Below are 26,702 nucleotides of genomic sequence, written 5' to 3'. Positions count from 1 at the left end.
CCTTAAGGTTTACTTTTTTTTTTTTTTTTTGCAAATTTTGTATGATTTGCATATAATCATAAAACAGAATCAATTCTATCAACAGCAGGTGTTCATGTATCTATTATCATAATCTAACATGAAATCTGAAGAGCAGGATCTAAGAGTACCTCCCATTATTTTACCTTTGCAAAAGATTTTGTAATTTCTTCTCTCTTTTTTTTTTTTGTAATCTCTACACTCGACGTGGGGCTCCAATTCATGACCCTGCGATCAAGAGTCGCATGGTGTACTGACTGAGCCAGCCAGGCACCCCTGTAATTTCCTTTTCACTGACTTTTATTAGTTATCTTCGAAAATAATGTTTTTACTAAAAATTCATATGGGGGCAAAGAAGAGGAAACAAGCTCACTACAAAATTGCTTTACTAAAGCTGAGGAAGATGTGCATACCCCTCTGTGTAAAGCTGTGCAGCCCATGATGTCAACAGCATCTACATTTGCTTCCTTTTCAAGCAACAATGAAACAGCATCAATGTGGCCATATGCTACTGCAAGCATCAGTGGGGTTCTAGGGAGAGAAATAAATTAGGCTTTTGAAAAGAAGATTGGGGGAAAAAAAACCCAAACCACATCATTTCCTGAGGGAAAACACCTCTCTCTTCCTTCTCTCTCCCCCCCTCCCCTCTCCCCTTAACAACTGCTTAATATTTTCTGAGGGTCCCCAGTTTGCCGTAGGTCCATGGAACAAGCTATATGCTCTACCTCTGGTCTCTAAAGGCCATGTGGAATGGTGTCAGTGGAATGATCAATAGAGGGCGGACAGGGTTGCTTCTCACAAGGTTCATGTTAATCCCATCATTTTCAAACCCATGTAGCATTCGCCAAATACTGAGGAGGGAGTGTGTCTATGGAGGAGACCCTCTTACTTCTAGCATTGCAGTTCCACTTTCATAGTTTCCTATGTTGGACGTCTGCTCAAGATTTTATTTGATCAAAACTTCACTGCCTTAAAGAAAATTCTGACAAATCTAGAGTTAAAAACAAAGTGTTGGGGCCCAGGAAGTGAGGTTCTGGTTTGAACTCTGACACTAATTCATTGGTCTGGAGTGAGTCACTAGTGCTTTGTTTTTGGCTTTGCATTTCCTATCTGTAAGAGAAGATTAGGTGGGGGAATAGGCTAACAGAGGGAAAATACTTTGGAAAAACAAACTCCGAAAGGACAAAATTATGAAGGATTTTTTTTAATGATAGCGATAACCTCTTGAGGTCTGTCATGTTCTCATTATTAATTAAAAAAATGGGAATGCAGCAGCTTCAGACGAGGGTAAAAATGGATACAAAGAAGAAACAAATTAAAGAAAGCCCAGGACACATGGCCACAAAAGTTGGCTCTTTTTCATCAAGGTACACAGCCCCCACCCCATACTTTTCTTGGGTATATACTTTAGCACAAAGGCCCTTCATTATTCTTGGGCTTTCAACTATTAATTTCACCCAAATATATACTTCAAACTGCCCTCCTAACTGTTTAAAGAATTAACCAGTTACCTATTGTGATTGAAATGTCAACCCCAGGCCAGATTTAAAAAGACTTACTGTCCTTTGGCATCTTTCACGTCAATTGCTTCTGGGTTGTCTGCAATTTCTAGTAATAGCCGCAAACACAGTGTATGACCATTAATTACTGAAAAGGAAAATAAGGGACATTTTTTTAGCAGACCAGCACTACACGTATCCTTCCAAAGTGAAATTTATTTAGACTTCAAATCAGTGGTTTTCAACTGCTGCTGACAGATACCTCAGGTTTCCAGCTGGTGCTAGCTGCTGGGCACATCACGCTCCAATGTTTGTTACTAGTCGATTCAGCTTCCCTTTCTTTCCATTAGGGTACGTTGGTCCTCACCTACCATTTTCCTGGTCTTGCATTGAGAGTGTGTTCCTTAAAAATGATGTCCTTTCTTCCCTCCTTGTATGGGACTGATATCCTCTCCTCAATTTTCAGCTAACTATCTTTTGTGTTCCTTGAAGAGAGTTACCCAATTCTATATAATCCCATGTCCAGCCTGCCTCTAGCGCTTTTTAAAAAGAAGGAAGAAGGGAGAGGACGGAAAACAGGAGAGTAGAACAGGATGGGAGGGGAGGAGGGCAAAGGGGATCAGAGGAAGGGAGGAAAGGAGATGCAAACAGGTCCTGCCTGTTTTCTCCTAGACTTCACATTTATAGGTAGACAAGAACAATCATTCAGTTGATTTGTGGTGACTTAAAGCCTCAAACTGGAAAGGTACCCAGCCCTGGGGTCACTGCTCCTTGATTGACTAGAGGCTCCCAGGGGATTCAGGGATGCGCCTTCTGTGGCCGGAAGACAGCTCTGTCCCAGAGTTCCTCAAACTTCTGCCCTAGGTTTATAAGTCTTCCAAGGTCTCTTACACTGGCTTCCATGGCTGCCACCTGCCTGTCCCCTTGGCCCCTCAGTTCCTTCCCTGGCTGAGCTGTGACTCTAGCAACCGCCTTGCCCCTTCTTCTTCTCTCCCAGCTGACCAAAGGTGGGCTGTCCACTGGGCCTTGACCCGCTGGGCCCAAATAACCAGATCTCACCCCTGTGTGCACCAGGCAAGATTCTACTCTGGGGAGTGGTGGTGCCCCCCTGGGGCTGGGAAGCAAGCCTCCTGGAAGGATAATCTACTGGGCTAAGGTACTTTCCTCCAGGTTGTTGAGTGGAACCCACAGCCTTACAAAAGACATGGGTTTCCACTGAGGGAGTATGATGAGAACAAATATGTTTAAAATTCTAAATGTGACCTCCTCTCTTCTCTGAACAATGAGAACACTATAAGACACATTGCATTTACCGCATTATGGCTGTGGAGAGAGAAGGGAATAGATGCAGCTATGTTAGGTTGATAAAGGCTCTTCTAAGAGCTGCATTTTACAGTTCTTTTTATTGCATGCCAGTCGTGAGAGAATGCTAACTTAACGACATATTTTTCAGGGACAATGCATATTAGAATTAGCTTCCATTCATTGACACAACACAAATTAACTACAGGAATAATGCCCACATTTTGTAGACCACTGCATTCAGCTCATTCAGCAATGTTCCATTTATGTATCTCAGGAGGAAATTTTGGGGATTGGATGTACAGGCAATCTACTGCTGTTGCTGTTGTTTTGTTTTTTGTTTTAAAAATTACATTAAACCTATTACCACTGGTAAAATAGGCAAGAATTTAATGTATGCTTAAAAGGAAATGATCAGCAGAGAAATGATTGCTACACACTATAGACAATGGGTTCATGAAGGTACAGGTATATTTTGATGGATTCCTCTTTCTATATCAATTTACTATTCATTAAATACTCATAATCATAATAGTTCCAAAGACATCTGATTTTTGGCCAAAGAGAAAAAGACAATAAAATTATCTAAGTTCACATCACTCGCCCAGTATGCTGGAGAACAAACCAATTTCTACAGTGGTGTGCTTTTTTTGGCAGAGGGTAGGGTGGTATACTTTTGAACTTAGCTAATAGCCCTCAGGTAATTATAATTCCCCTCTAGTGTAAAAGTGTCGCCAAACCAGAATTCTTATTGGCTTCCCATACACTATGTTTTCCCCAGTTGCCTTCTAGCAAAAAGATGCTAACATCTCCTTCAGTTGTGCCTGCCAACTCCAGCTTTGTCCCAGACTAGCTCAGCCTCTCCCTGGCTGTGAGTGACAGCCATTTTTCATACTGCTCAAAGGCCACAACTGTCAATGCAACGATCTGTGCCAAAACCTCTAATATCCATCCTGGCTCCCGCCTCTCACAGTACTCCCAGGATTTGAAACAAAAAACAATTGGCCTCTCAAATGAGTTGGAAAAGATTCTGGAAGCACAAGCGAAAGCTTCTGCACAGCAGACATTTTGTGGAGAATAGAGTCAAATGACGGCCTGTATCTTTTTAATGAATGACCTGAGGGAAATCCAAAAGGATTGAGTGGTCTCGACCACGAGGGGGCTCCATTGGACCACAACCTATGTCACAGTGGCAAATGAGTGACAATGATTATCCTTCACTGTTTACCTGTTAACAAGGACAATTTTCCACAATAAAAATAGGCCTTTTGTAATTGTCAGGAAGTACTGTACATGGTAACTAAAGCATGATGTTTGCCGTGAATAATAGACAACTAATCTTTAAAAAGGAGAGCTACCATTTGCAACTATGTGGATAGAACTAGAGGGTATTCTGCTAAGCTAAATTAGTCAGAGAAACACAAATATCATATGACTTCACTCATATGAGGACTTTAAGATACAAAACAGATGAGCATAGGGGAAGAGAAGCAAAAATAATATAAAAGCAGGGAGGGGGACAAAACAGAAGAGACTCTTAAATATGGAGAACAAACAGAGAGTTACTGGAGGGGTTGTAGGAGGGAGGATGGGCTAAATGGGTAAGGGGCATTAAGGAATCTACTCCTGAAATCATTGTTGCACTATATGCTAACTTGGATATAAATTTAAAAATATAAAATTAAACTAAAAAAAAAGAGATCTAAATATGAACTTTGTAATAATACCAAGAATGCCTAGAATACCAAACTTTGTAATGATACTTTACATTATTACCAAAAATACCAAAAAGACTAAATGTGATGGGAAATTAGAATGTATAATTTATAACCGTACCATCCATTACTGATCTCATGGCTAAAAATTCTTCCAGGAGCAATCATTTCCAGATAATTAGGTAACACCATAATTTTTCAATCTCCATATTGATTTTCTTCAGTGGTTTGGAAATTCAGGGATATATATAGAAATAGTGCCACAAGATCTAACATTTTTCCAAATAACAAGAATTATAAAGTCTTTTGAAAAACTGTCTTTACTCTTTTATTTTTCAATCAACCCATTATTTCATGGTCTGAGTACGATAGTTATTTCTCTTCATAAGACAATATCGGGGTGCCTGGTGGCTCAGTTGGTTAAGCATCCAACTCTTGATTTTGGCTCAGGTCATGATCTCATGGTTTGTGAAGTCAAGCCCCGCATCAGTCTCTGTGCTGACAGTGCAAAGCCTGCTTGGGATTCTCTCTCTCCCTTTCTCTCTCTCTCTCTGTCCCCCCACTGCTTGCTCATGTGTGCATGCATGTGGACATGTGTAGACTCTCTCTCTCTTTCTCAAAATAAATGAATTAAAAAAAAAAGACAATATCTACTATTCTGATCAAAGGCTGATATCCTTGAATTCCTGACTTCAAAGGAATTTATGTCTTAGCGGAGCTAGAGATTCTTCCACATTACCTTTCTATCTGTGTATGTAGCCAGAAATGTCTTGGCAGAGTTTTATTTTATGTATATTGGAGAAAAATCTCCAATAGAAAGGCAAATTACTTACTTTTTTATATATATGCATATACTTTTTAAGAGTCTTTATTGTTACCTGATGTAAAGTCTTTATTTATTTTACCTGATGCATCAAGAATTAGAGCAGAAGCTAAGAAGCATCGTTTAGACTGGCAGACTGATGCTGTCTGATGACACCTTTTATGAAACAGCCCAGAAATATCATTAATTTTATGCTTTAAAATGCTGTGTGATTTTGTCTATGTAACTCATTTGAAGATCACATTACACCTTGCCTCCCGTTTAGAAATTTTTGTGATAGCCATTGGCCAAGGTTCTGAACTCCCTTCTGAGTTAAGAAGGCCAAAAAGAGTGCAGAGGGTTTTTAGGGCAGTATTTACAATATCATACTTTATATGATACTATAATGCTGGATGCATGCCATCATACATTTGTCCAAATTCATAGAATGTATAACGCGTGGACCCTAATGTAAACTATGGACTCTGGATGATTATGATGGGTCAATGTAGGTTTATCAACTGTAATAAGTGTATGACTCTGGTAAGGGATACTGATAATGGGGAAGGCTATGTGGGGGGAGACAGGAAGTGCATAGACAATCTCTGTAGCTTCCTCTCAATTTTGCTGTGAACCTAAAACTGTTCTCTAAAAGAAGAAGGCCAGAGCCTACCTGGCCATAAAACACTAATCATCTCCAAGTGGGCAGTAGACCAAAAGCGTTTTGGAAGACTGGAGGCATATTTGATGTAGAAAGAAAACTGATACTTTTAAAGTTGGGATGCAAGAAGATGCTGCCATCCTTTTACTTGGACTTATAAGTGGGCCGTAAAACTACAGTAACCAGACTCATGGCAAGACCCACCTGAGGCATGAAGTGGGGTTCTTTTGGTTACATTGTCTTTCACAAAGATGGATGCGCCCTGATTGATAAGTGCTTCCACGCATTCTGTGTGTCCCTTAAAGGCAGCCAGGTCCAGAGCGGTGCGGCCTTTCTCATCCCTGATGTCCAGGTCCACCAGCGACTGCAGAAGGACTTCCAAGGCTTGGTGGTGCCCGTTGTAGGCCTGCAAAGAAGAGACCAATGACACAAATGCTCACTCACTTCCAATCCCACAACAACCCACATGAGGGGCTAAGCCTCCAAGGTCACAGTTGAAGACCCCTGCAAAGAGCACATATGAAAGATGCTTGGGATAATTATTGAAACAGGCAAACCAGAGAGACTGAAAAATGATAATGCACAAGCCTCACTGGTACATATGAATTTCTTCATGTTCTTTCTTGTTTGTCAAATAATTTGTTCCAAACGTACTAAATGTATTAATGTATTCTTATATTCATATCTATCAATCTAATAATATAATATAGACAAGCAGCTGAATGAATTAATACATTAATTCTATCAGTTCAGTCCTAAACATAATAACACAATTAGAATATTTTTTCAGGATACTTTTCTGTTAAACCTGGGGGAAAAAAAAATCACTGAAAACAATGCAGACTTGGTAATTCAACAGAAGCATACTGACCTGTTGCAGTCCAACATTTTAATTTCTGTTTTGTTAATGTTTATTTTTGAGAGAGAGAGAGAGAGAGAGAGAGACAGAGTGCAAGATGGGGGGAGGGGAAGAAAGAGAGGGAGATACAGAATCTGAAGCAAGCTCCAGGCTCTGAGTTGTCAGCAGAGTCTGATGAGGGGCTCAAACTCCTGAGCTGTGAGATCATGACCTGAGCTGAAGGTGGACGCTTAACCGACTCAGTCACCCAGGCACCCCACCGGCATTTTAATTTCTAAGCAGGGGACCCTTGGCAAGTTTCTGAATTTCACTTAGGGTTTGTTTTCTCATTTATAAAAATGAGAGCAATAAAAGTCACCTCCCATGGAAGATAGAAAGAATAAAATCACACAGGCTTCCCCATCCTATCTTGTACCCAGTCGATGCTTCCTCCTATCTCCTTTACTTCTCCCATTGATTATAATGAAAACACAGACACAATTATGGAAATGTATTTCATGTACCAGCACCAAGTTCAGACCTATTATGAGGTCCTATGCCATGTTAGGTTAAGAAGCTTCACATTACTAAAACACAAAATTAAAAGACTGAGGGATAATTTTCATTAAGTCTACAAGGTAAAAAATTGTATATGCACACACAAGGCTGAGGACATTGGAAGTAAAAGAGAGAAGAGGGATAAGGATAGGAAGGGGAAAGACGGGGGACAAGGAAGTAAAGAAGGAGATACAGGAATAATCTGCCTCCAGGGGTTTTCAGCAGCCAGAGTCCCCTCTTATGTCAGCAGCACTTTTTGTTTTCCCACTGCAGCAATTGCTCAAGGCACAATGAATTTGAAAAAGGGCTTAGCACAGACAAAAGATCAATATCTCTAATACATAAAAAGCTCTTACAAACCATTAAAAAAATTTTTTTTGCATTTATTTATTTTTGAGAGACAGAGATGAGCAGTGGAGGGGCAGAGATAGAATGAGACAAAATCCGAAGCAGGCTCCAGGCTGTGAGCTGTCAACACAGAGCCTGACGTGGGGCTCGAACCCACAAACTGGGAAATCATGACCTGAGCCAACGTCACACACTCAACCAACTGAGCCACCCAGGCGCCCCTCTTACAAAGCATTTTAAAACTTAGGAAAATGTACAAAGGGCATGAAAAGACAGCTCCCAGAAAAAGAAATATGAAAGGCCAGTGAATATATGGAGAAAATACATAATTTTTTTCAGGTATTATTTTTCAACTACCAGCTTGACAATGATTAAGTTTGGTCATGTCCAGGGGCACCTGGGTGGCTCAGTCAGTTAAGCATCAGACTCTTGATTTTGGCTTAGGTTGTAATCTCACAAACCGTGAGATCAAGCCCCACGCTAGTTCTGTGCTGACAGTGCGGCAGCTTGGAATTCGCTCTCTCTCCCTCTCTCTCTCTGCTCCTCCCTTGCTTTCTCTCTCTCTCTCAAAATAAATAAACTTGAAAAAAAAAAAAAAAGGTTGGTTATGTCCAGTATTTGTTAAGACCTGGTGAAAAAAGCAATCTATGCTCTGTTGCTGGGAGTATATATAGTACGACATTTGAGGAGACTTGACAAAATCTATCAAAAACTTTTTTAAAAACTGTAAGCTGCAGATAGCACATATAACATGACCTCATTCATATAAAAAGCAAACATATCCAAATATACACATATCTATATCTATGTATATTTCTATATTCATAGAAAATCTTAGAAAAACACAAAAGCAACTGTTAATGCTGGCTACCTCTAGAAAAGGGAGGTAAAGCAAGGAGAATATGGATTTACTTCATCTTACCTTTTTAAGAGTCACTTGAGTTGTTTTCCTAAGTATATGTTCATAACAATACCAAAAACTGAACATAAAAGGACCCACAGAATTTAAGAGTACTTAATTTTTAAGTTTTAATACTTTTTCTTTATATTACTTTTGTGAATGATTGTGGCTATTATGTTATGTATTAGACATATCTTACCTATAATATGCAGTATAATAATTCATATGCTAATGAATTTCAAATTTATATCCACTTCTAACTTCTTTTACTTCCAAACTTGTGTTTTTTTAAGTTTATGTATGCATTTTTGTGAGAGAGAGAGAGAGAGAGAGCATGAGTAGGAGAAAAGTAGAGAGGGAGAAAGAGAGAATCCCAAGCAGGCTCTGCACAATGGACACAGAGCCCCACGCGGGGTTTGAACTTATGACCCGTGAGATCATGACCTGAGCCTAAATCAAGATCAGAGGCCAAATGAGCCACTCAGGCACCCCTCACTTCTAAACTTATATATTCAACTGCCTATTGATCTTTCCACTTGAATATATGCCTCTCATGCTCCTCCATTGCAGCAAATGGCAACTCTATACTTCTAATTGCTCAGGCCCAAAACTTTGGGGTCATCTTTGTCTTCCCTCTTAAGACCAGGGTTGTAGCCCTATACAAGGGCCCTGGGACGCTGGCGCCAGTGTGTGTTGAAGGATAGCCTCTTCCTCCTGATCCCAGCTTTGCCATGCCCGGGAACGGGGATGCATCTGCTGAGAGGAAGGGACACCTTTTGCTCAACAAACAGAGTTGTCCTCAGGTTCTCAGGCACCTGGCAGGAAAACATCTATCCCCAACCCCCTACACCTCTGTTCTAATTCACAAACAGGTGTCATGTGGCAACCCTCAATCCATGATCATCTCTAAAATTATATCCAGAATTAACCCAGTTCTCACCATAGGGCCATTCTCTTTGGCCAGGATGATGGCAAACACTTTCTTTCCATCTTTGCCCCACTGCAATCTATTCTTGACATGGTCTCCAGATGAAATCTCTTAAAACCCAAGTTGGACATATCACTCCTTGATGAAAACTAGTCAATGGCTTCTTCCCTCCTTGATCATAAAATCCAAAACTTTCCATGACCATTCAGGCCCCTTAGGATTAGTCCACCTTCTTCTTCTTCTTCTTTGTTTTTAAGTAACAACCAGTCTTTTTTGTTTTTAAATATTTACTTTTGAGAGAGAGAGCACATGTGCATGTGAACGCACACAGGTGGGGCAGGGGCAGAGACAGAGAGGGAAACATAGAATCCGAAGCAGGCTCCAGGCTCTGAGCTGTCAGCACAGAGCCCGATGTGGGGCTCAAACCCACTAATGGTGAGATCATGAGCTGAAGCTGAAGTCTGACACTTAATCGACTGAGCTACCCAGGCACCCCAGGATTAGGGCTCCTTCTACCCTGATCATCAGCATGACCCCTCACTCACTCTGTTCAACCACACTAACCCCACCTCCTACCCCATGGTTAAATACATGCATTTCCTCCTCTGGGCTATTGCATTTGTACTCTTAAAATTTTTTTAAATTCATGTATTTATTATTTTTTAAGTTTATTTATCTATTTTGAGAGACAGAGAGAGAACATGTCCATAAATGGGGGACAGGTAGAGAGAGGGAGAGAGAGGATCCCATGCAGGCTTTGGGCTGACAGCAGTGGGGCCTGATGCAGGGCTTGAACCCACAAAATGTGAGATCATGACTTGAGCTGAAACCGAGAGTCAGACGCTCAACCCACTGAGAGACCCAGGTGCCCGTGTACTTTTTTTTTTTAAGTTTTTTTTTTTTTTTTCTCTAGTAATCTCTCCACACAACGTGGGGCTTGAACTCACAACCTGGAGATCAAGAGTTGCATGCTCCTCTGACTGAGCCAGCCAGGCACCCTTACATCTGTACTTTCTATTTCCTCTATCTGGAAAGCTCTTCCTCCAGAGGGCCACATGGTTCTCCTGGTACTTCTCCTTCAAATATCACCTTACCTGGATGCTTTCCAGAGCCAAAGCACAGCCCTCCACCCTCCACCTCAGCATACTACCGGACATTCTCCATCCCACTTATCCTGCTTTATTTTATCTTTATAGCACTTATTACCATTTGATATCTATTACTTATCCATTGGTTTATTACCTGTGATTGAAGGCACTTCATGCGTATTGCTCACTGTTCTATCCTAAATCATGCCTAGTGCATAGTACACACTCCACAATTATTTGATGAATAAATGAATTAATTTAATGGATGTTATTTTCATTTATTGGTATTAGTGGTAGGAATATATTTTTAAAATAGCAGCTATTTGCCTATGCAAACGTTCTTTTCATTGATGAAAAAACAAAACAAGCAACGTAAATTAATTCATCCAAGGTCACTTAGCTATTAAGTGACAAAGCTAGAATTTGAAACCCAGAGCTGTGACCACTAAAATCTATGCTGTTCAGCAATGTCTTATAATTTTTCCCAGTAATTCCACTGAATTGGCTTTTAAACAAAATACTTTTGTCTCTACGTGTAACGGCACAAAGAGGTGAAGAACAAATATTGGATCAGAAACCTTGACCCCCTCTCTAGAAGGCTTAACACAGAGGTAAAGTGACTTGCACAGAACTATGAGGCAAGAAGGCACACCCTGGGGCTAACTTCTCGACTATTGTTCTTTTACTACACATACTGCCTTTCTTGAGACAGGGAAATAATTTCCTATATGTCCATGTTTGTAATCTGTGCTTGCTGTGCAAACCATAACTGCATAGGATTGTAAACCGTTTAGTCTAATCTGAATTGTGAAGCAATAGCTAACTTCTACTGAGCTCTTGTTGTGTGTCAGGCCGTGCTGGACATGTAGCACCTCATTTAATTGTCAAAACAACTGCTGATTTGGATACTACCGTTATCCCCATTTTACTGACAGGGGCACAGAAGGGCAGAAGGTAACAATCCAGCCTTTCCATGGTCACTCAGCCTTACATGGGACAGCTGAGATTCAAAGACAGGCCAATTGGACCCCAGAGCCTGAGCTGTGGGCTTTTCATGAGCTCCTATGGAAAGGGTGCAACAAGGCCAAAAGGTGTATGTTTCTTTACTTCTTTATTATGGGAAGTTTGAAACTTAGACAAAGAGAGGATAGTTTATGAATTCTTATATACCCACAACCCAGTTTCAACTCAGCCATTATCGACTCAGGCCACGGGTGATTTTAAGCCAACTTGGGAAGACCTATCCTGTAAAATCTGTGGTACTAGCAACATCTACATCAGGGTATAAATCAGTCTATCTCATTTTACTCTAGACTTACCTGTGACTTATTTGAAAACAAATTTTGCATAACACTTCTTATTTTAAACTGTAATAGTAGCAACTGATTCAGCTTATGTGGAAATCCTGACTTCACACCAAAGGGAAATGAATCCCTGTAGATCACAGCAGGGCCTAGATGTCATTTGCAAATGCTGGTCCCTTCAGTGCCAATTATTATTATGACAAAGACAGTAAACATTTTAATTTCCATCAACATGACTTAGCCTAGGAAATAGAATCGGCAACTTATAAATTGCAGGCGTATCTGCAAAACATGATGGCTAACGTATTTCGATTTAATAGAGAGAAGACATAGGGGAAAGAGAAAAGTAGTAGGAAGGAAGCCAGTGTGAAGGAATCGATGCTGTTCAGTACAGTAGAGTCACCCTGCAAGGCGCTTGGGTTAGGTGCTAAACTTATCCCCACGCTTTCTTCTTTAATCCTCACAACAAAAAATAAATCCATCAGTCTGTGTTAAATTTAGAGGCTTAATATTTTTAAAAAAAGATGAAGTGGCCCTGTTGGTAATTAGGAAAGCTTCAGAATCCCAACCCATACTTTGTTCTGTATCAGGCATTTCAAATTCTCTTACGGAATGGTTGAAAGGCCAGATTTACCTATAAAATTCCTTTCATTTCTTCACCTAGTCTAGCTAGCAGCTTTTGAATTTTAGCATGCAAAAACATTACCCCACAGAACTGAAGACATAAAACTACGTATACTAAACTTAAATGGCAATTTAAAAGGAATAATAAAGTGACTTTGATTATACAAGAAATTTCACTTACTTCCACACTCTAGAGTTTAACCCTAGAAACAAACTACCATGTAACATGGAATTCTGTTTTATGGTTAAATGCATGATTATGTCTTTGGGCAGGTATATGGTTCTTGGAGTACACACACACAAAAGTATATAATAAAGCTTTAAACTGTTTTAAGGAGGCTCAAGTAGGCAGGAAAGGAAACCTTTCTCATGTCAGCAGTACATGATGAAAATTGCCCTCTTTCTTTCTATTTCCATCCTAATCCAGGTATTTAGTAGGCAGTTTCACCAATAATTTCTGAAATAAATGAGGAAGGAATCACATAAAAGAACAAATATGTCGGTTCAAAAAGCATGTAATATTTTGGCTTTCAATAGATAACTCAGTTAAAGTCTTCACTAGAGGTAGCAATCAAACATTTTAAGTTTGTTTTATGAAATGTCTTTATTAAAAAATGCATTAGGTAACTTTAAATATGTCTTAAATATGATTAATTTCTTTGAACTTTTTAGATAGGAACTGAGGGCAATGAGGAGAAAGAATCTGGCATCTCAACAGAATCCACGAAACAATGGGTCCATCTGGAAATCTTGACAGCTGGAGGCTTTCATTTGCATAGCCTTGTTTCTTGATTTAATTTTTTCAAGTGGATGAAATGTTTATGAAATTCACTGGGTTGGTAACCCTGGAGACTTGAGTCATTCAGCCAGGAAATAGTAACTCAACGCAGGTCAGGTTTCTTGTGACAGTCAAGGTTTGGGGGCATCTGGTGTGATTTCACTGCTAGAATGCATCCCCAGAAGAAATAATGTGCCTTGGATTTTTATCAAGTTAATTGCCACCGAGGCCCCTGGAGAGGGTGATGGGCATACTTATAGGATTCTTGAAGCATATAATAATTTTTAAAAAGGTGTTAGCAGGCAAGAATAACAGAGTTTTAGAATTAATCCACTGCTATCACCCTGGTCAAAGACATCATCACCATCATTACATCCTGGTTGTCTAGCTTCTGTTTTTCTTCCCTTACAATGTATACCCCACACAGAAGCTGAAATAATCCTTTTCAAACAAAAGTCGTATCATATCATCTATCTCTTCAAATCCCTCCAAATGGTTTTCTAACTTGCTCAGAGTAACAGTTGAAGTTCTTACCAGGGAGTACAAGGCCCTCCCCTGATTCCTCACCTCCTCCACGACATGTCGGACACCATCGCCTACACCACTCCCTTTCTACTCTGCTCCAGCCATGTCGCCTCCCTGCTGTTCTGGGACCATGCCGAGCATGCTCTTAACCCAAGGACTCTGTACTTCTGCCCAGAACACTCTTCTGTCACATGATATCAACATGGGTAGCTCTTAAGGTCTCTTGTCCAAATGTGAGATTCTATGCTATGCAAAGTAGAGCTTCGCCTGTCGCCTCAGTGTTGTCTCACTGATCCCATTGGTAGCACTTCACACCATGTGTCATGTTAAATATTTACTTGCCTATTTCTCTCCTAGACTAGAAACTCTACAGAGGCTGGGCTTTGTTTATTGCAACCTCCCCAGCTCCCAGAACAGGTGCTTAGCATACACACAGTGAGTGTATGTCAAATGAAATAATGATATGTTAGCGTTAATGAGGATGAAGCTTAGCTGAAAGCACATATGTGCCAGGCACTGTTCTAACCACTTTAACGCATTAACACACGTCATCCCCACAATGGCCTTACGACAGAGGTACTGCTATTGTCCGCTTATTTAATTTTTTATTTTTTTTAATGTTTATTTTTGAGAGAGAGAGAGAGAGAGAGAGCAGGAGAGAGGCAGAGAGAGAGCGCAACACAGAATCTGAAACAGGCTCCAGGCTCCGAGCTGTCAGCACAGAGCCCGACCCAGGGCTCAAACTCACGGACCATGAGATCATGAACTGAGCCAAAGTTGGACGCTTAACCGAATGAGCCAGTCAGGCGCCCCTGTTATTGTCGCATATTATGGGTGAGGAAATTGAGACACAGGAAGTTCAGTTCTTGGCCAAGATCATACAACAAACAATTAAATAAATCTACAAATTAGAAAGGGTGTGGGGGTCCTTAACTTACTCCTTTGAATTTACAGGTGGGAAAACCATGACCAGGCGAATTGCTAAAGGGAAGACTGGTGGCTGGGACCTCCTCTCTGGGTGTACTTCCGAGGCCCCTCCAAGTACAGAGCTGCCAGATGCCCCGTTCTCTCCAGGGATAACACAGCACCCTGACTTTACAGGACCCAGAAACTCACAGACCTTAGCAGAGCAACTGGCACACTGTAAGCACTCAACAATAATTCTTTGGGGGGAGAAAAAGAGAATGACAGCTGGCAGAATTTGGGAGAGCTAAGAAAGTCTCTTCTCAGATTACCGGCAGGTGTGGCAATGCAACCAGCCCCATTTACAAAGGGCATGAGAATTCTATCTGAGATAACCTCAGATAGTCCTCTCTAGGGTCAGCTAATTCTGCTGTGAACCCTCAGCTTTGGGGTAACTTCTCCAGGTGCACCAGGTGGTTGGGCAGAGATTCTAGGGAGCAGCCTTTAGGGCAACGTATACTAAGAGCCACATGGCATAAAGTTTTATACATACAAATATCCCACTGTCCATCTAACTTTTCTGCTCTAAGTCCACCTCCAGAACAAAGATTGATGCATATTTTAGCCTGATTTCAGGACTCAAAACGTGTGTGTGCGTGTGTATGCAGTGGATGCGTTGGTGGGTGTGGCAGAGGGTGGTGAGTGGGATCAATAGATGTGCTGGTGGATATGTGGGGAGACTAGCAAGGAAGCGGGGGCTCCATGCAGTGTGATCAGTTCATCCCAATCCTTATGGGATGGTCTCATCCCCTCACCTTGCCTGATTACTTATGCATGCCCATCAACAAAGCCACTCCCCTTTGCTCTCCAAAACCTCCCTCTCAATTTTTCATCAGAATGACATCGAGAAAGTGCTTGTACATGGATGGTACTAAGTGAATGTCATAACAGTTAAACTCAGAGACCCAACTCCTTCCCAACCTTCTCAGCATTCAGCCTCCAGGTGCCTCCAACCATCATCATTGTGGCCATGGACTGAGGGCTCACAATGTGGTGACACCTTCTGTAGCTGAGCCTCTATTGCTGGGTGTGGCTGCCGGTTGGAGAGAGGCTCCTAAGGGAATAGCTGTTGATTACCAACTGCTGGCAGGAGACCATGGTAGGGTGGTGGGTGAGTTTCCTGGCTCGGTCATCCCTATGGAGAATCTGGGGATCCTCACTCTGGGATGCTGCATTTCCCTTCAATTGTTGGGATGTGGAGAGGAAGGTTTATGGGTGACAGAATAACTCTTCCTCCCTGCTCACAGATCTTAGCCAGTACAAGAATCAGAGCTCATACCTCCTCTGAGACCCTGACTTCAAGCCCAGGCAGAAAGAGCAGAGCTGCAATAATGCACGTGCTTACCTTGTTCTCATGTTTGTGTTTAAATATCTCACACGTTTTTAATTGGGGTTTTTGGTTTATTTTTTGGTAGGCTGTATACTCATGCATTGTCGGCTACAATCAAATCTTTAAGCCACAATGTTTTCAAATTTCCTCAATGTTTTAAAATTTAACTACTAGATAGCAATGATTTTAAAGATTTAAAAAACGTATAACAATCATTTATTAAGTATACTGTGGTAGAGGCTTTATGAATATTATCTCTTTTCCTTTGTCTTCATTTTACAGATGGGGAAACTGAGGCCCAGACAGGTTAAGTAATGTGTCTGAAGTCACCAGTGAGTGAAGCTGGGACTGGAATTTGAGGCAGTCTTTCTCTCTGCAGCCTGTGCCTTTACCCATGTACTGTTTTCAATATTTGTTATTATTGCGTTATTATGCTCTCATTTTAAGAGAAGCCTAGTTCTAGGACACTTAGGTTCTTTTTGTAACAGTGGAAGCCACTCACAGCATCTCACTTACAGCTAAGTGGAGCGGACTCTTGGTAGCACCGGAATCTGATTCTTCAAAACCATTGTTGGTTCTTTCCAAAAGCTGTGGAGACAAAAAGAAAACAATAGTACATGAGTGAACTTTGCAGGAGGAATCCTCCTTTATGGATACCAACGTTGACATAAATGCAAAAGAGGTTTCAGAAATGTAAAAAAATCACACAACTTAGCAATATAAGAAACCTGGTGCAGCATATCTGAAACAAATAAGAAATCAGATGCAGCATATCTAACACAGATACTCTAAATATTTCAACTTCTAGATCATCTTAGCATTTGCTAATGAAAAAAGGCTTTCATACTTGAAAGATGCTCAGCCTCATGAATCCAGGAAAATAATTCATGTTTAATCCTCTTTTCACCCAGCAGATGGTAATAATGAAAAATTATAATAGCCGGTGTTCAACTATCAAACACACGTTTACCAGAGATAAGTGTTAGAAAACACGTATAAAGTTCCCGTTCTCATGAAGCTTACATTCTAGAGAGGGGAAACATAGACAAACAAATAAATATAGAAATAAATATCTGGTAATGACATATGCTATAATGAAAATAAAATAGGGTGATGTGATACGGAATGATTGGGAAGTTACTTGACAGCTGATGATCAGGGAAGTCCTCTCTAAGGAGGTGACAATTAAAGTAAGGCCTGAATAATAAGGAGAATTAAACCAAGTAAAGGTGTGGCAGGAGAGTATTCTGGAGGAGGAAGTCATGGAGGAGGGAATGTAAATGTGTCAAGGGGAGATGGACATGGTGAGTTGAAGGAACAGAAAGGATAGTGTGACCAGGGAATCAGGAAAAAGACATTCTCAGGGATTCATGGTGGGAACAAATTGTTAAAACCTTTCTGGGCAATTTGTGCATACTTTTAGTCCAAGGAATTAATTCCCAATAAACAATTAGACAAGTGCATAATGATGCATTTATTAAGAAAATTATTCAACAAATATTTGATGAATGATTACCAATGTGCCTAGACACTGAAGATTCAAAAATAAAATTAATAATGTATTAAAATATTCACTTCCCCAGGGCAGGGGGTAGGGTGGATAACAATAGAAAAAAGTTACGCAGTTAATTAGAAAATGGTATGTGCCAAGGAGATAAATCAAACAGAGAGGGAGGGTTCAGAGAGCTGGAGGGGAGATCAGTTTGCAACTTAAATAGGGTGATCAGGGAGCGTCGTACTGGCTGAGCAAAGTCTTAAGGGTGATGAGACAGCCTTGTGGATATCTAGGGGAGGAGAGTTCCACTCAGAGGGGCCAGCAACTGCCAAGTCCCTCAGGGTTAAGTGTGCTTAAGAATATCCAGGATGCTGGAGCAGAGTGACCAAGGGTGAAAATGACAGGAAAGGAAATCAGAGAGATAGTGGCAGTGGGGGTGGGAGTGTCATCAAGAACCTTCCGGGTTGTTGTAAGAATTTTGACTTTTCATCCTGAGATGGAATTTCACTGGAGTGTTTTGAGCAGAGTGATGACATGTTCTAACTTTTAGACTCTAGGGAGGGCACAGAGAGAGAGTGGGGCAATAGTTCAAGAGAGAAATAACAGTGGCTTAAACTAGTGGAGAGCAGTGGTGATGGAGAGAAATAGCTGGATTGTGGATATTTTTGGAGGTAGAATCAACAGGATTTCCTGATGGGATGACTGAATGGGAATGTAAAAGAAAAAGAGAAGTTAAAGATGACCCCCAGGATTTTGTCCTATTAAAATGGAAGGATGGCAGTTCCATGAACTAAGATGGAAAAGACATTGGTGGAATATATGTAGTGGGAAAGAACAGAAGTTTGGTTTCATAACAGAAATGTTATGTTTGAGATGTTTTTAAAGCATCCAAAAGTTCATGCTAACAAAGCAGCTGTTGGGTACATGGGTGTGGAGTTCAGGTATTTAAAGACATTAGACTGGATGAGATGTGAAAGACAGTAAAGTAAACAGAGATGACAGATAAGGAGAGAGTTGGAGAGATGGGGGGGAGCCAGCAGGGTGACAGACTGAGCAGATGAACTAGAAGGAACACGAGGAAGTGTGAGGTCTGGAAACTGAGTGAAGAAAAAGTTTCAACAAGAGAGTGAGTAACCGTGCCAGAAGTCCTGATAGGTCAAATAAAATGAGTTGTGAGAATTGACCACTGGGTTTGGCAACACAAGGCTATTAGTGACTCTGTGAAGAGCAGTTTAGCAAAACACTGTTTATATGAAAAAACTAGAAAAACAGATAGCAATAGAGATGGGTTAAATAAATTGAAGTGTTACAGGGACTTCTGGGGAAAATGGCAGAATAGGAAATTTCAAAGCTCACCTCATTCCATGAATACAACTAGAGAATATGCACATCGATGTAAAAAACCCAGAAAACGACCCTAAGATTGGCAGAACAGACTCTCCCCAGCTAAAGGTAGACAAGAGGCCACGTCAAAGAGGGTAGGAAGGGCAGAGATGTGGTTGGGAGCTAAGCAGACCCATGCGACTTTCTAAGGAGGGACACCTAGGGCACAGAGAGGGGAGGGAAACGGACCCTCAGACCAAGCACCCCAGGCATGGGGAACTCACACAGGTTAGACAAATTCCCATAACATTTGGCTTTGAAAATTGGAGGGGCTTAATTTTGTGAGTTCTTACAATCAGTAGGGCTTAATAACTGGAACTTTATTATTGTTTTTAATGTTTTTTTATTTTGAGAGAGCGAGCGAGCATGTGCATGTGAGCAGGGAGGGGGCAGAGAGAGAGAGAGAATCCCAAGCAGGCTCTGTGTTGTCAGCACAGAGACTGAAGTGGGGCTTGATCTCACAAATTGCGGGATCATGACCTGAGTCAAAATCAGGAGTCAGATGCTCAAACGACCAAGCCACCCCAGTGCCCTCCAATGCCTGGAACTTTAAAAATCAGTGTGCTCAGTTCTGGGAAAGCCAGAAGAATGATAGAAACTGAGTCTCTGCCCTTAAAGAGACAGTACAAGAAACAGCCCAGCAGAGATACAGCATAGAAACAGCAGTTTGAAAAATGCCTGGGGTATATAGGAAGAAGATCAAAGTGTGCACTGGAGGGGCAGGGAGTCTTAGGAGACTTTTCCAAGAACAAAAGAGTTGGCAGGTACCGTTTTCCCTCCCCTGTCCCCTAGTTTAGACACATTGACCAACACCCCACCAACAGTTTCCACCTAACTTCCTAACAGTGCCCCTGCCCCCGCATTCTTCTGTGGACTTGCCCCCTTGAATACATCCTTGGCCAGAGTCCATCCAAAGTGGTGCCACAAGCCTGGCAGTGTGCAAGGATTCCTAATAGGAGGCAGCACCACCCCAAAGTGACTCCTGTCTTGGAGAAAGAGGAGGATAACCACCCACACCAGTCTGACTATGGCTCCAGCAATGGGACAGGAGCAGATAACGGGTTTGGCTGCCCTACTCACCAACAAAAGGTAGCTTCTCAGGGCACCAAAAAGAGAAAGTACCCTGCAGTTTGGTGCTATTGTACCTCTGACAAATGCCTGTTCTGACTCAACTCAAGCCCAAGGCAGCCCCAGACTGACCCACTAACAACACAAAGACCAAACCCTGCCCCAAACAGGCAAATAGAGCCATTGGAGATGACTGGACAGAAGGCAAAAGTGGCCCAACCACAACAGTTGGGTGCATATAACATACCCAGGAGATACCCCAAGGCACTAGGTTCTGGTGAAGAGGGGACATTGCACTGCAGGGCACTATAGGACCTGTTCTTCATCTACATCTTCTGCAGCTGACTTTTTTTAACACATAGAAACATACACAGAGAGCTAGACAAAATGAGGAGATAGAAGAGTATGTCCTAAATGAAGGAACAGGACCAAATCAGAGCAAGAGAGCTAAATGAAATGGAGATAAGTAATATGCCTGATAGAGAATTTAAAATAATAGTTATAAAAATTCTCACTGGACTTGAGAAAAGAGTGGAGGACCTCAGTAAGGCCCTCAACAAAGAGAAATAAAACATAAAAAAAAGAATGAATCAGAGATAAACTTAATAACTGAAATAAAAAATACATTAGATGAAATAAAAACTAGACAAGAGGAAGCAGAAGAATGAATCAGTGACCTGGAGGACAGAGTAATGGTAAGCCAGCAAGATGAATAGGAGAGAGAAAAAATAATAAAAAATGAAAACAGACTTAGGGAATTCAGTGACACCATGAATGAAGCATAACAGCATTTACATCATATGGATCCCAGAAGAAAAGACAGGAAAGGGGGAAGAAAATTTATCTGAAGAAAGAGTAGCTGAAAACTTCCCTATTCCCTATTCCCTATTCCCTATTCTGGAAGAAACAAAAATCTAGATGCAGGAGGCACAGGGATTCCCCCAACAAAATATACCCAAGAAGGCCCATGGCAAAACACATAAAACCGTAAAGGGGCACCTGGGTGGCTCAGTCAGTTAAGCGTCTGATTTCATCAGGTTATGATTTCACAGTTTGTGAGTTCGAGCCCCATGTTGGGCTCTGTTCTGACAGCTCAGAGCCTGAAGCTTGCTTCTGATTCTGTGTCTTTCTCTCTCTCTGCGCTTCCCCTGCTCTCACTCTGTCTCTCTGTCTCTCAAAAATAAAAAACATTAAAAACTTAAAAAAAAAAAAACAGTAAAAAGCAGTGACAAAGAGAGAATTTTAAAAGCAACAAGAGAAACGAAAACAGTTACATAAAAGGGAAGTCCCATTAGGCTATCAGCAGATTTTTCAGTCAAAACTTTGTAGGCCAGAAGGGAATGGCATGATATATTCAAAGTGCTGAAAAAAACCTACAACCAAGAAACTGTCCAGCAAGGCTATCATTCAGAATAGAAGGACAAATAAAGAATTTCCCAGACAAACAAAAGTTAAAGAAATTCATCACCACTAAACTGGCCCTGCAAGAAATGTTAAAGGGGACTTTTTCAATGGAAAGGAAAGACCATAAATAGAAGTAAGAAAAGTAGGAAAGCACAAAAGCAGTAAAATTAGCTATATTTATAAAAATAAGTCCAGGGATTCACAAAATAAAAGGATGTAAAGTATGATGCCATATACCTAAAACATGGGGTTGGGAAGAGGAATAAAGAATGCGTCCAAACTTAAGCAACCATCAACCTAATACAGAATGCTATATGCAGAAGGTTTTATATATAAAAACCACAAATCAAAAACCAGTAATAGATATGCAAAAAAATAAAGAGAAAGGAATCCGAGTATATCACTAAAGAAATCCAGTAAACCGTGAGAGAAAAAAGCAAGAGAATAAAGGCACAGAGAAGAATTACAAAAACAACCATAAAACAAGTAACAAAATGGCAATAAGTGCATACCTATCAATAACCACTTTGAATGTAGATGGACTAAATGCTCCAATCAAACAACACAGGGTGACATAGTGGATAAAGAAGCAAGACCCACCTATATGCTGCTTAAAATACTCATTTCATATCTAAAGACAGATGCAGATTGAAAGTGAAGGGATAGAAAGCCATTTATCATGCAAATGGAAGTGGAAAGAAAACCAGGGTAGCAATACTTATATCAAACAAAACAGGCTTTAAAACAAAGACTGTAACAAAAGACAAAGAAAGAAACTACATAATCAATCATATAGGGAATGATCCAACAGGAAGATATAACAACTATAAATAATTATGCACCCAACATGGAAGAACCCAAATACATAAAGCAGCTAATAACAAACATAAAGGAAGCAATAGATAGTAACACAATAACAGTAGGGGACTTTAACACCCCACTTACATTAATGCATAGAATATCCAACAGAAAATCAACAAGGAAACAGCGGCTTTGACACATTGGAGCAGATGGATCTAACAGACATATTCAGAACATTCCATCCTAAAACAAAAGGATATATATTCTTTTCAAGTGCATATAGAATATTCTCCAGAACAGATCACATATTAGGCCACACAACAAGTCTCAACAAATTAAAAAAGATTGAAGTCACATTATGCATCTTTTCTGACCACGAAGTCATGAAATGAGAAAACCATAAGAAAAAATTTCTGGAAAGGACACAAATACATGGAAGTTAAATAACATGCTACTAAACAATGAATGGGTCAACCATGAAATCAAAGAGGAAATAAAAAAATACATGGAGGCAAACGAAAATGAAAATGGTCCAAAACCTTTGGGATGCAGCAAAAGCTGTCCTAAGAGGGAAGGTTACAGCAATATAGGTCTACTTCAAGATGCAAGAAAAATCTCAAATAAACAACCTAACTTTACACCTAAAGGAGTAAGGAAAAGAAGAATAAACTAAGCCCAAAACCAGTAGAAAGAAGGAAATTATAAAGATTAGAGCAGAAATAAATGAAATAGAAACAAAACAAAACAAAAACACTATAGAACAGATTAATGAAACCTGGAGCTGATTCTTTGAAAAGGTCAACAAAAAAACCTTTAACAAGAACCGCCCCCCCCCCAAAAAAAAGGGAGACAGAGAGAGAGAGAGAGAATCAGAAATGAAGGAGTAGAAATAATAACTGGCACCACAGATACAATGAATTCTAAGAGAATATTATGAAAAATTATATGCTAACAAACTAGACAACCTAGAAAAAATGGATAAATTTCTAGAAACATATAACCTTCTAAAAACTGAATCAGGAAGAAATAGAAAATTTGAACAGACCAATTATCAGCAATGAAAATGAAGTGGTAATCAAAAAACTCCCAACAAACAAAAGTCCAGGACCAGATGGTTTAACAAGTGAATTCTAACAAACATTTTAAGAAGAGTTAATACCTATTCTTCTCAAACTATCCTAAAAAACAAAAGAGGAAGAAAAGCTTCCAAATTCATTCTATGGGGCCAGCATTACCCTGATACAAAAACTAGACAAATACAATACAAAAAAAAAAAAAAAAAAAAGAACTACAAGCCAATATCTCTGATGAACATAAATGCAAAACTCCTCAACAAAACATTAGTAACTGAATTCAACAATGCATTTAAAAAAAAATCATTCAGTGCAATCAAGTGGGATTTATTCCTGGGGTGTAAATGTGCTTCAATATTCACAAATCAATCAATGAGATACATCACATCAACAAGAGAAAGGATAAACCAATATGATCGTTTCAATGGATGCAAAAAAAGCACTTGAAAAGTACAGCATCTCTTCATGATAAAACCCTCAAAAAAGTAGGTTCAGAGGGAATATACCTCAATATAATAAAGACCACAAATGAAAAACCTATAGTTAATATCATACTCAATGGTGAAAAACTGATAGATTTTCCCCTAAGATCAGGAACAAGGCAAGGATGTCCACACTCAACCACTTTTATTCAACATAGTACTGGAAGTCCTAGCCACAGCAATCAGGAAAGAAAAAGAAATAAAAGACATCCAAACTGGTAAGGAAGAAATAAAACTTTTAAGCATTTGCAGATGACATGACACTATATGTAGAAAACCTTAAAGACTCCACCAAAAAACTGCTAGAACTGATAAATGAATTCAGTAAGGTTGAAGGATAAAAATCAATACACAGAAATCCACTGCATTTCTTTACACTAATAATAAGGTAGCAGAAACAGAAATTAAGATAAGAATCCCATTTACAATTGTACCAAAAAGGATATAATACCTGGGAATAAACTTAGCCAAGGAGGTAAAAGACCTATACTATGAAAACTACAAAACACTGATGAAAGAAATTGATGACAACACAGGGGTGTTTTGGTGACTCGGTTGAGCATTTGACTCTTGATTTTGGCTGAGGTCATGATCCCAGGTGTGGGATTGAGCCCTGTGTCAGGCTCTGCACTGAACATTGAGTCTACTTAAGATTCTTTCTCTCTCCCTCTGCTCCTCTCCCCTGCTTTCTCGCTCTCTCTCCAAAACAAAAATTAAAAAAGAAATTGAAGATGACACAAACAAATGGAAAGATATTCCGTGCTCATGGACTGGAAAAACAAATATTGTTAAAATGTCCATACCACTCAAAGCAATCTACACATTTATGCAATCTCTATCATTAAACCAATAGCATTTTTCACATAACTAGAACAAATAATCCTAAACTTTGTGTGGAACCATGAAAGACTCCAAATAACCAAAGCGATCTTGAAAAAGAACAAAACTGGAAGTATCACAATCCCAGATTTCAAGATATACTATGAAGTTGTAGTTATCAAAATGGTACGATGCTGACACAAAAACACATAGATCAATGGAACAGAATGGACATCCAAGAAGGAAACCCATGATTCTATGGTCAATTAATCTCCAAAAAAGGAGGCAAGAATATGCAATGGGAAAAAGACAGTCTCTTCAACAAATGGTATTGGTAAAACTGGACAGCTACATGAGAAAGAATGAAACTGGACCACTTTCTTACACCATACACAAAATATAAACTCAAAATGGATTAAGGACCTACATGAGAGACCTGAAACCATAAAAATCCTAGAAGACAGCACAGGCAGGAATTGTTCTGACACTAGTCGTAGAAACAATTTCCTAGATATGTCTCCCGAGATAAGAGAAACAAAAGCAAAAAATACACTGTTGGGACAGTATCAAAATAAACGGTTTCTGGGGCACCTGGGTGGCTTAGTTGGTTAAGTGTCTGATTCTAGATTTCAGCTCAGGTCATGATCTCATGGTTTGTGAGTTCAAGCCCCGTATCTGGCTCCCCATTGCCAGTGTGGGATTTTCTCTCTCTCTCCCTTTCTGCCCCCCGCCGGCCAGGTAAATAATCTTTAAAAAGCCTCTGCACAGCAAAGGAAACAACCAATAAAACAAAAAGACAACCTACCGAATGGGAGAAAATATTTGCAAATGACATATCTTATAAAGGGTTAGTTTCCAAAATACGTAAAGAACTTATATAACTCAACACCAAAAAAACAAATAATCCAACTGAGAAATAGGCAGAAGACATGAACAGGCATTTCATCAAAGAGGACATTCAGATGGCCAACACATGAAACAATGCTCAACATCACTCATCATCAGTGAAATGCAAATCAAAGCCCCAATAAGATACCACTTCACACTTGTTAGAATGGCTAAAATTGAAAACACAAGAAAAAAGAAGTGTTTTTCTGGACAACAATATGGAGGCTCCTCAAAGAATTAAAAACAGAATTACCATATGATCCAGTAATTCCACTACTGGATATTTACTCAAAGGATAGGAAAAACACTATTTTAAAAGGTTTGTGCATCACAGTGTTCACTGTAACATTATTTACAATAGATAAGATATGGAAACAGCCCAAGTGTCCATCGATAGATGAAGGGATAAAGAAGATGTGGTGTATATATACAATAGAATATTACTCAGTCATAAACAAGAATGAAATCTTGGGATTTGCAACAACATGGATCTAGAGAGTATTATGCGAAGTGAAATAACTTAGAGAAAGACAAATACCATATGATTTCACTCATATGTGGAATTTAAAAAACAAAACAAATGAGCAAAAGGGAAAAAAAAGAGGGAGGCAAACCAAGAAACAGACTCTTAACTATAGGCAACAAACTGATGGTAACCAGAGGGGAGGTGGGAGCAGGGGAATGAATGAAACTGGTGAAGAGAATTAAGAGTACACCTATCTTGATGAATACTGAGTAATGTATAGAATTATTGTACACCTGAAACTAATATAACACTATATGTTAACTATGCTGGAATTAAATTTTTAAAAGTTTAAATAAATAAATAAACAAATCACGTAAGCAAGTAAATAGAGTGGTATAATCATCCCTCAAGACAAATTATTCCTCTTTATGTTGCCTTTAAGTTCTTATTTGTATAGTGATGCATCCAAAAGGAAAAAAATCCAACACCCAAAGCAGTGATGTGTGGTGAATATGGTGGTACAGAACATCCACTCCAGCCTCCTAACTGATGGGCTTGGGCTGTGTAAGCTAGACACTTAAAAACTATGTCCCTAGACTCCCTTGAACTAGGATTCCAGATATGATGTAAGTTCTGCCAAT

At 39.9% G+C, this 26,702-nt stretch overlaps 1 protein-coding gene across 10 annotated transcripts in view; it reads right to left on the bottom strand.

The window, feature by feature from the left end:
* ANKRD44 (ankyrin repeat domain 44) overlaps window positions 1-26,702 on the bottom strand; it is a 324,230-nt gene that overhangs the window by 27,038 nt on the left and 270,490 nt on the right. For all 10 annotated transcript variants that reach the window (XM_019428337.2, XM_019428342.2, XM_019428339.2 and 7 more), the window contains exons 17-20: window positions 16,699-16,770; window positions 6,202-6,403; window positions 1,578-1,665; window positions 432-549 (exon numbers count right to left, since the gene is read on the bottom strand). In XM_019428337.2, coding sequence (XP_019283882.1) covers window positions 432-549; window positions 1,578-1,665; window positions 6,202-6,403; window positions 16,699-16,770 — 480 coding nt within the window. The remainder of the gene's footprint in view (window positions 1-431; window positions 550-1,577; window positions 1,666-6,201; window positions 6,404-16,698; window positions 16,771-26,702) is intronic.

Source organism: Panthera pardus, unplaced genomic scaffold (assembly GCF_024362965.1).
Source record: "Panthera pardus isolate Hobbes unplaced genomic scaffold, ASM2436296v1 HiC_scaffold_10, whole genome shotgun sequence".
Classification (NCBI taxonomy): Eukaryota; Metazoa; Chordata; class Mammalia; order Carnivora; family Felidae; genus Panthera; species Panthera pardus.
The sequence above is the reverse complement of the archived record's forward strand: the minus strand, read 5'-3'. Positions and strand labels throughout refer to the sequence as shown.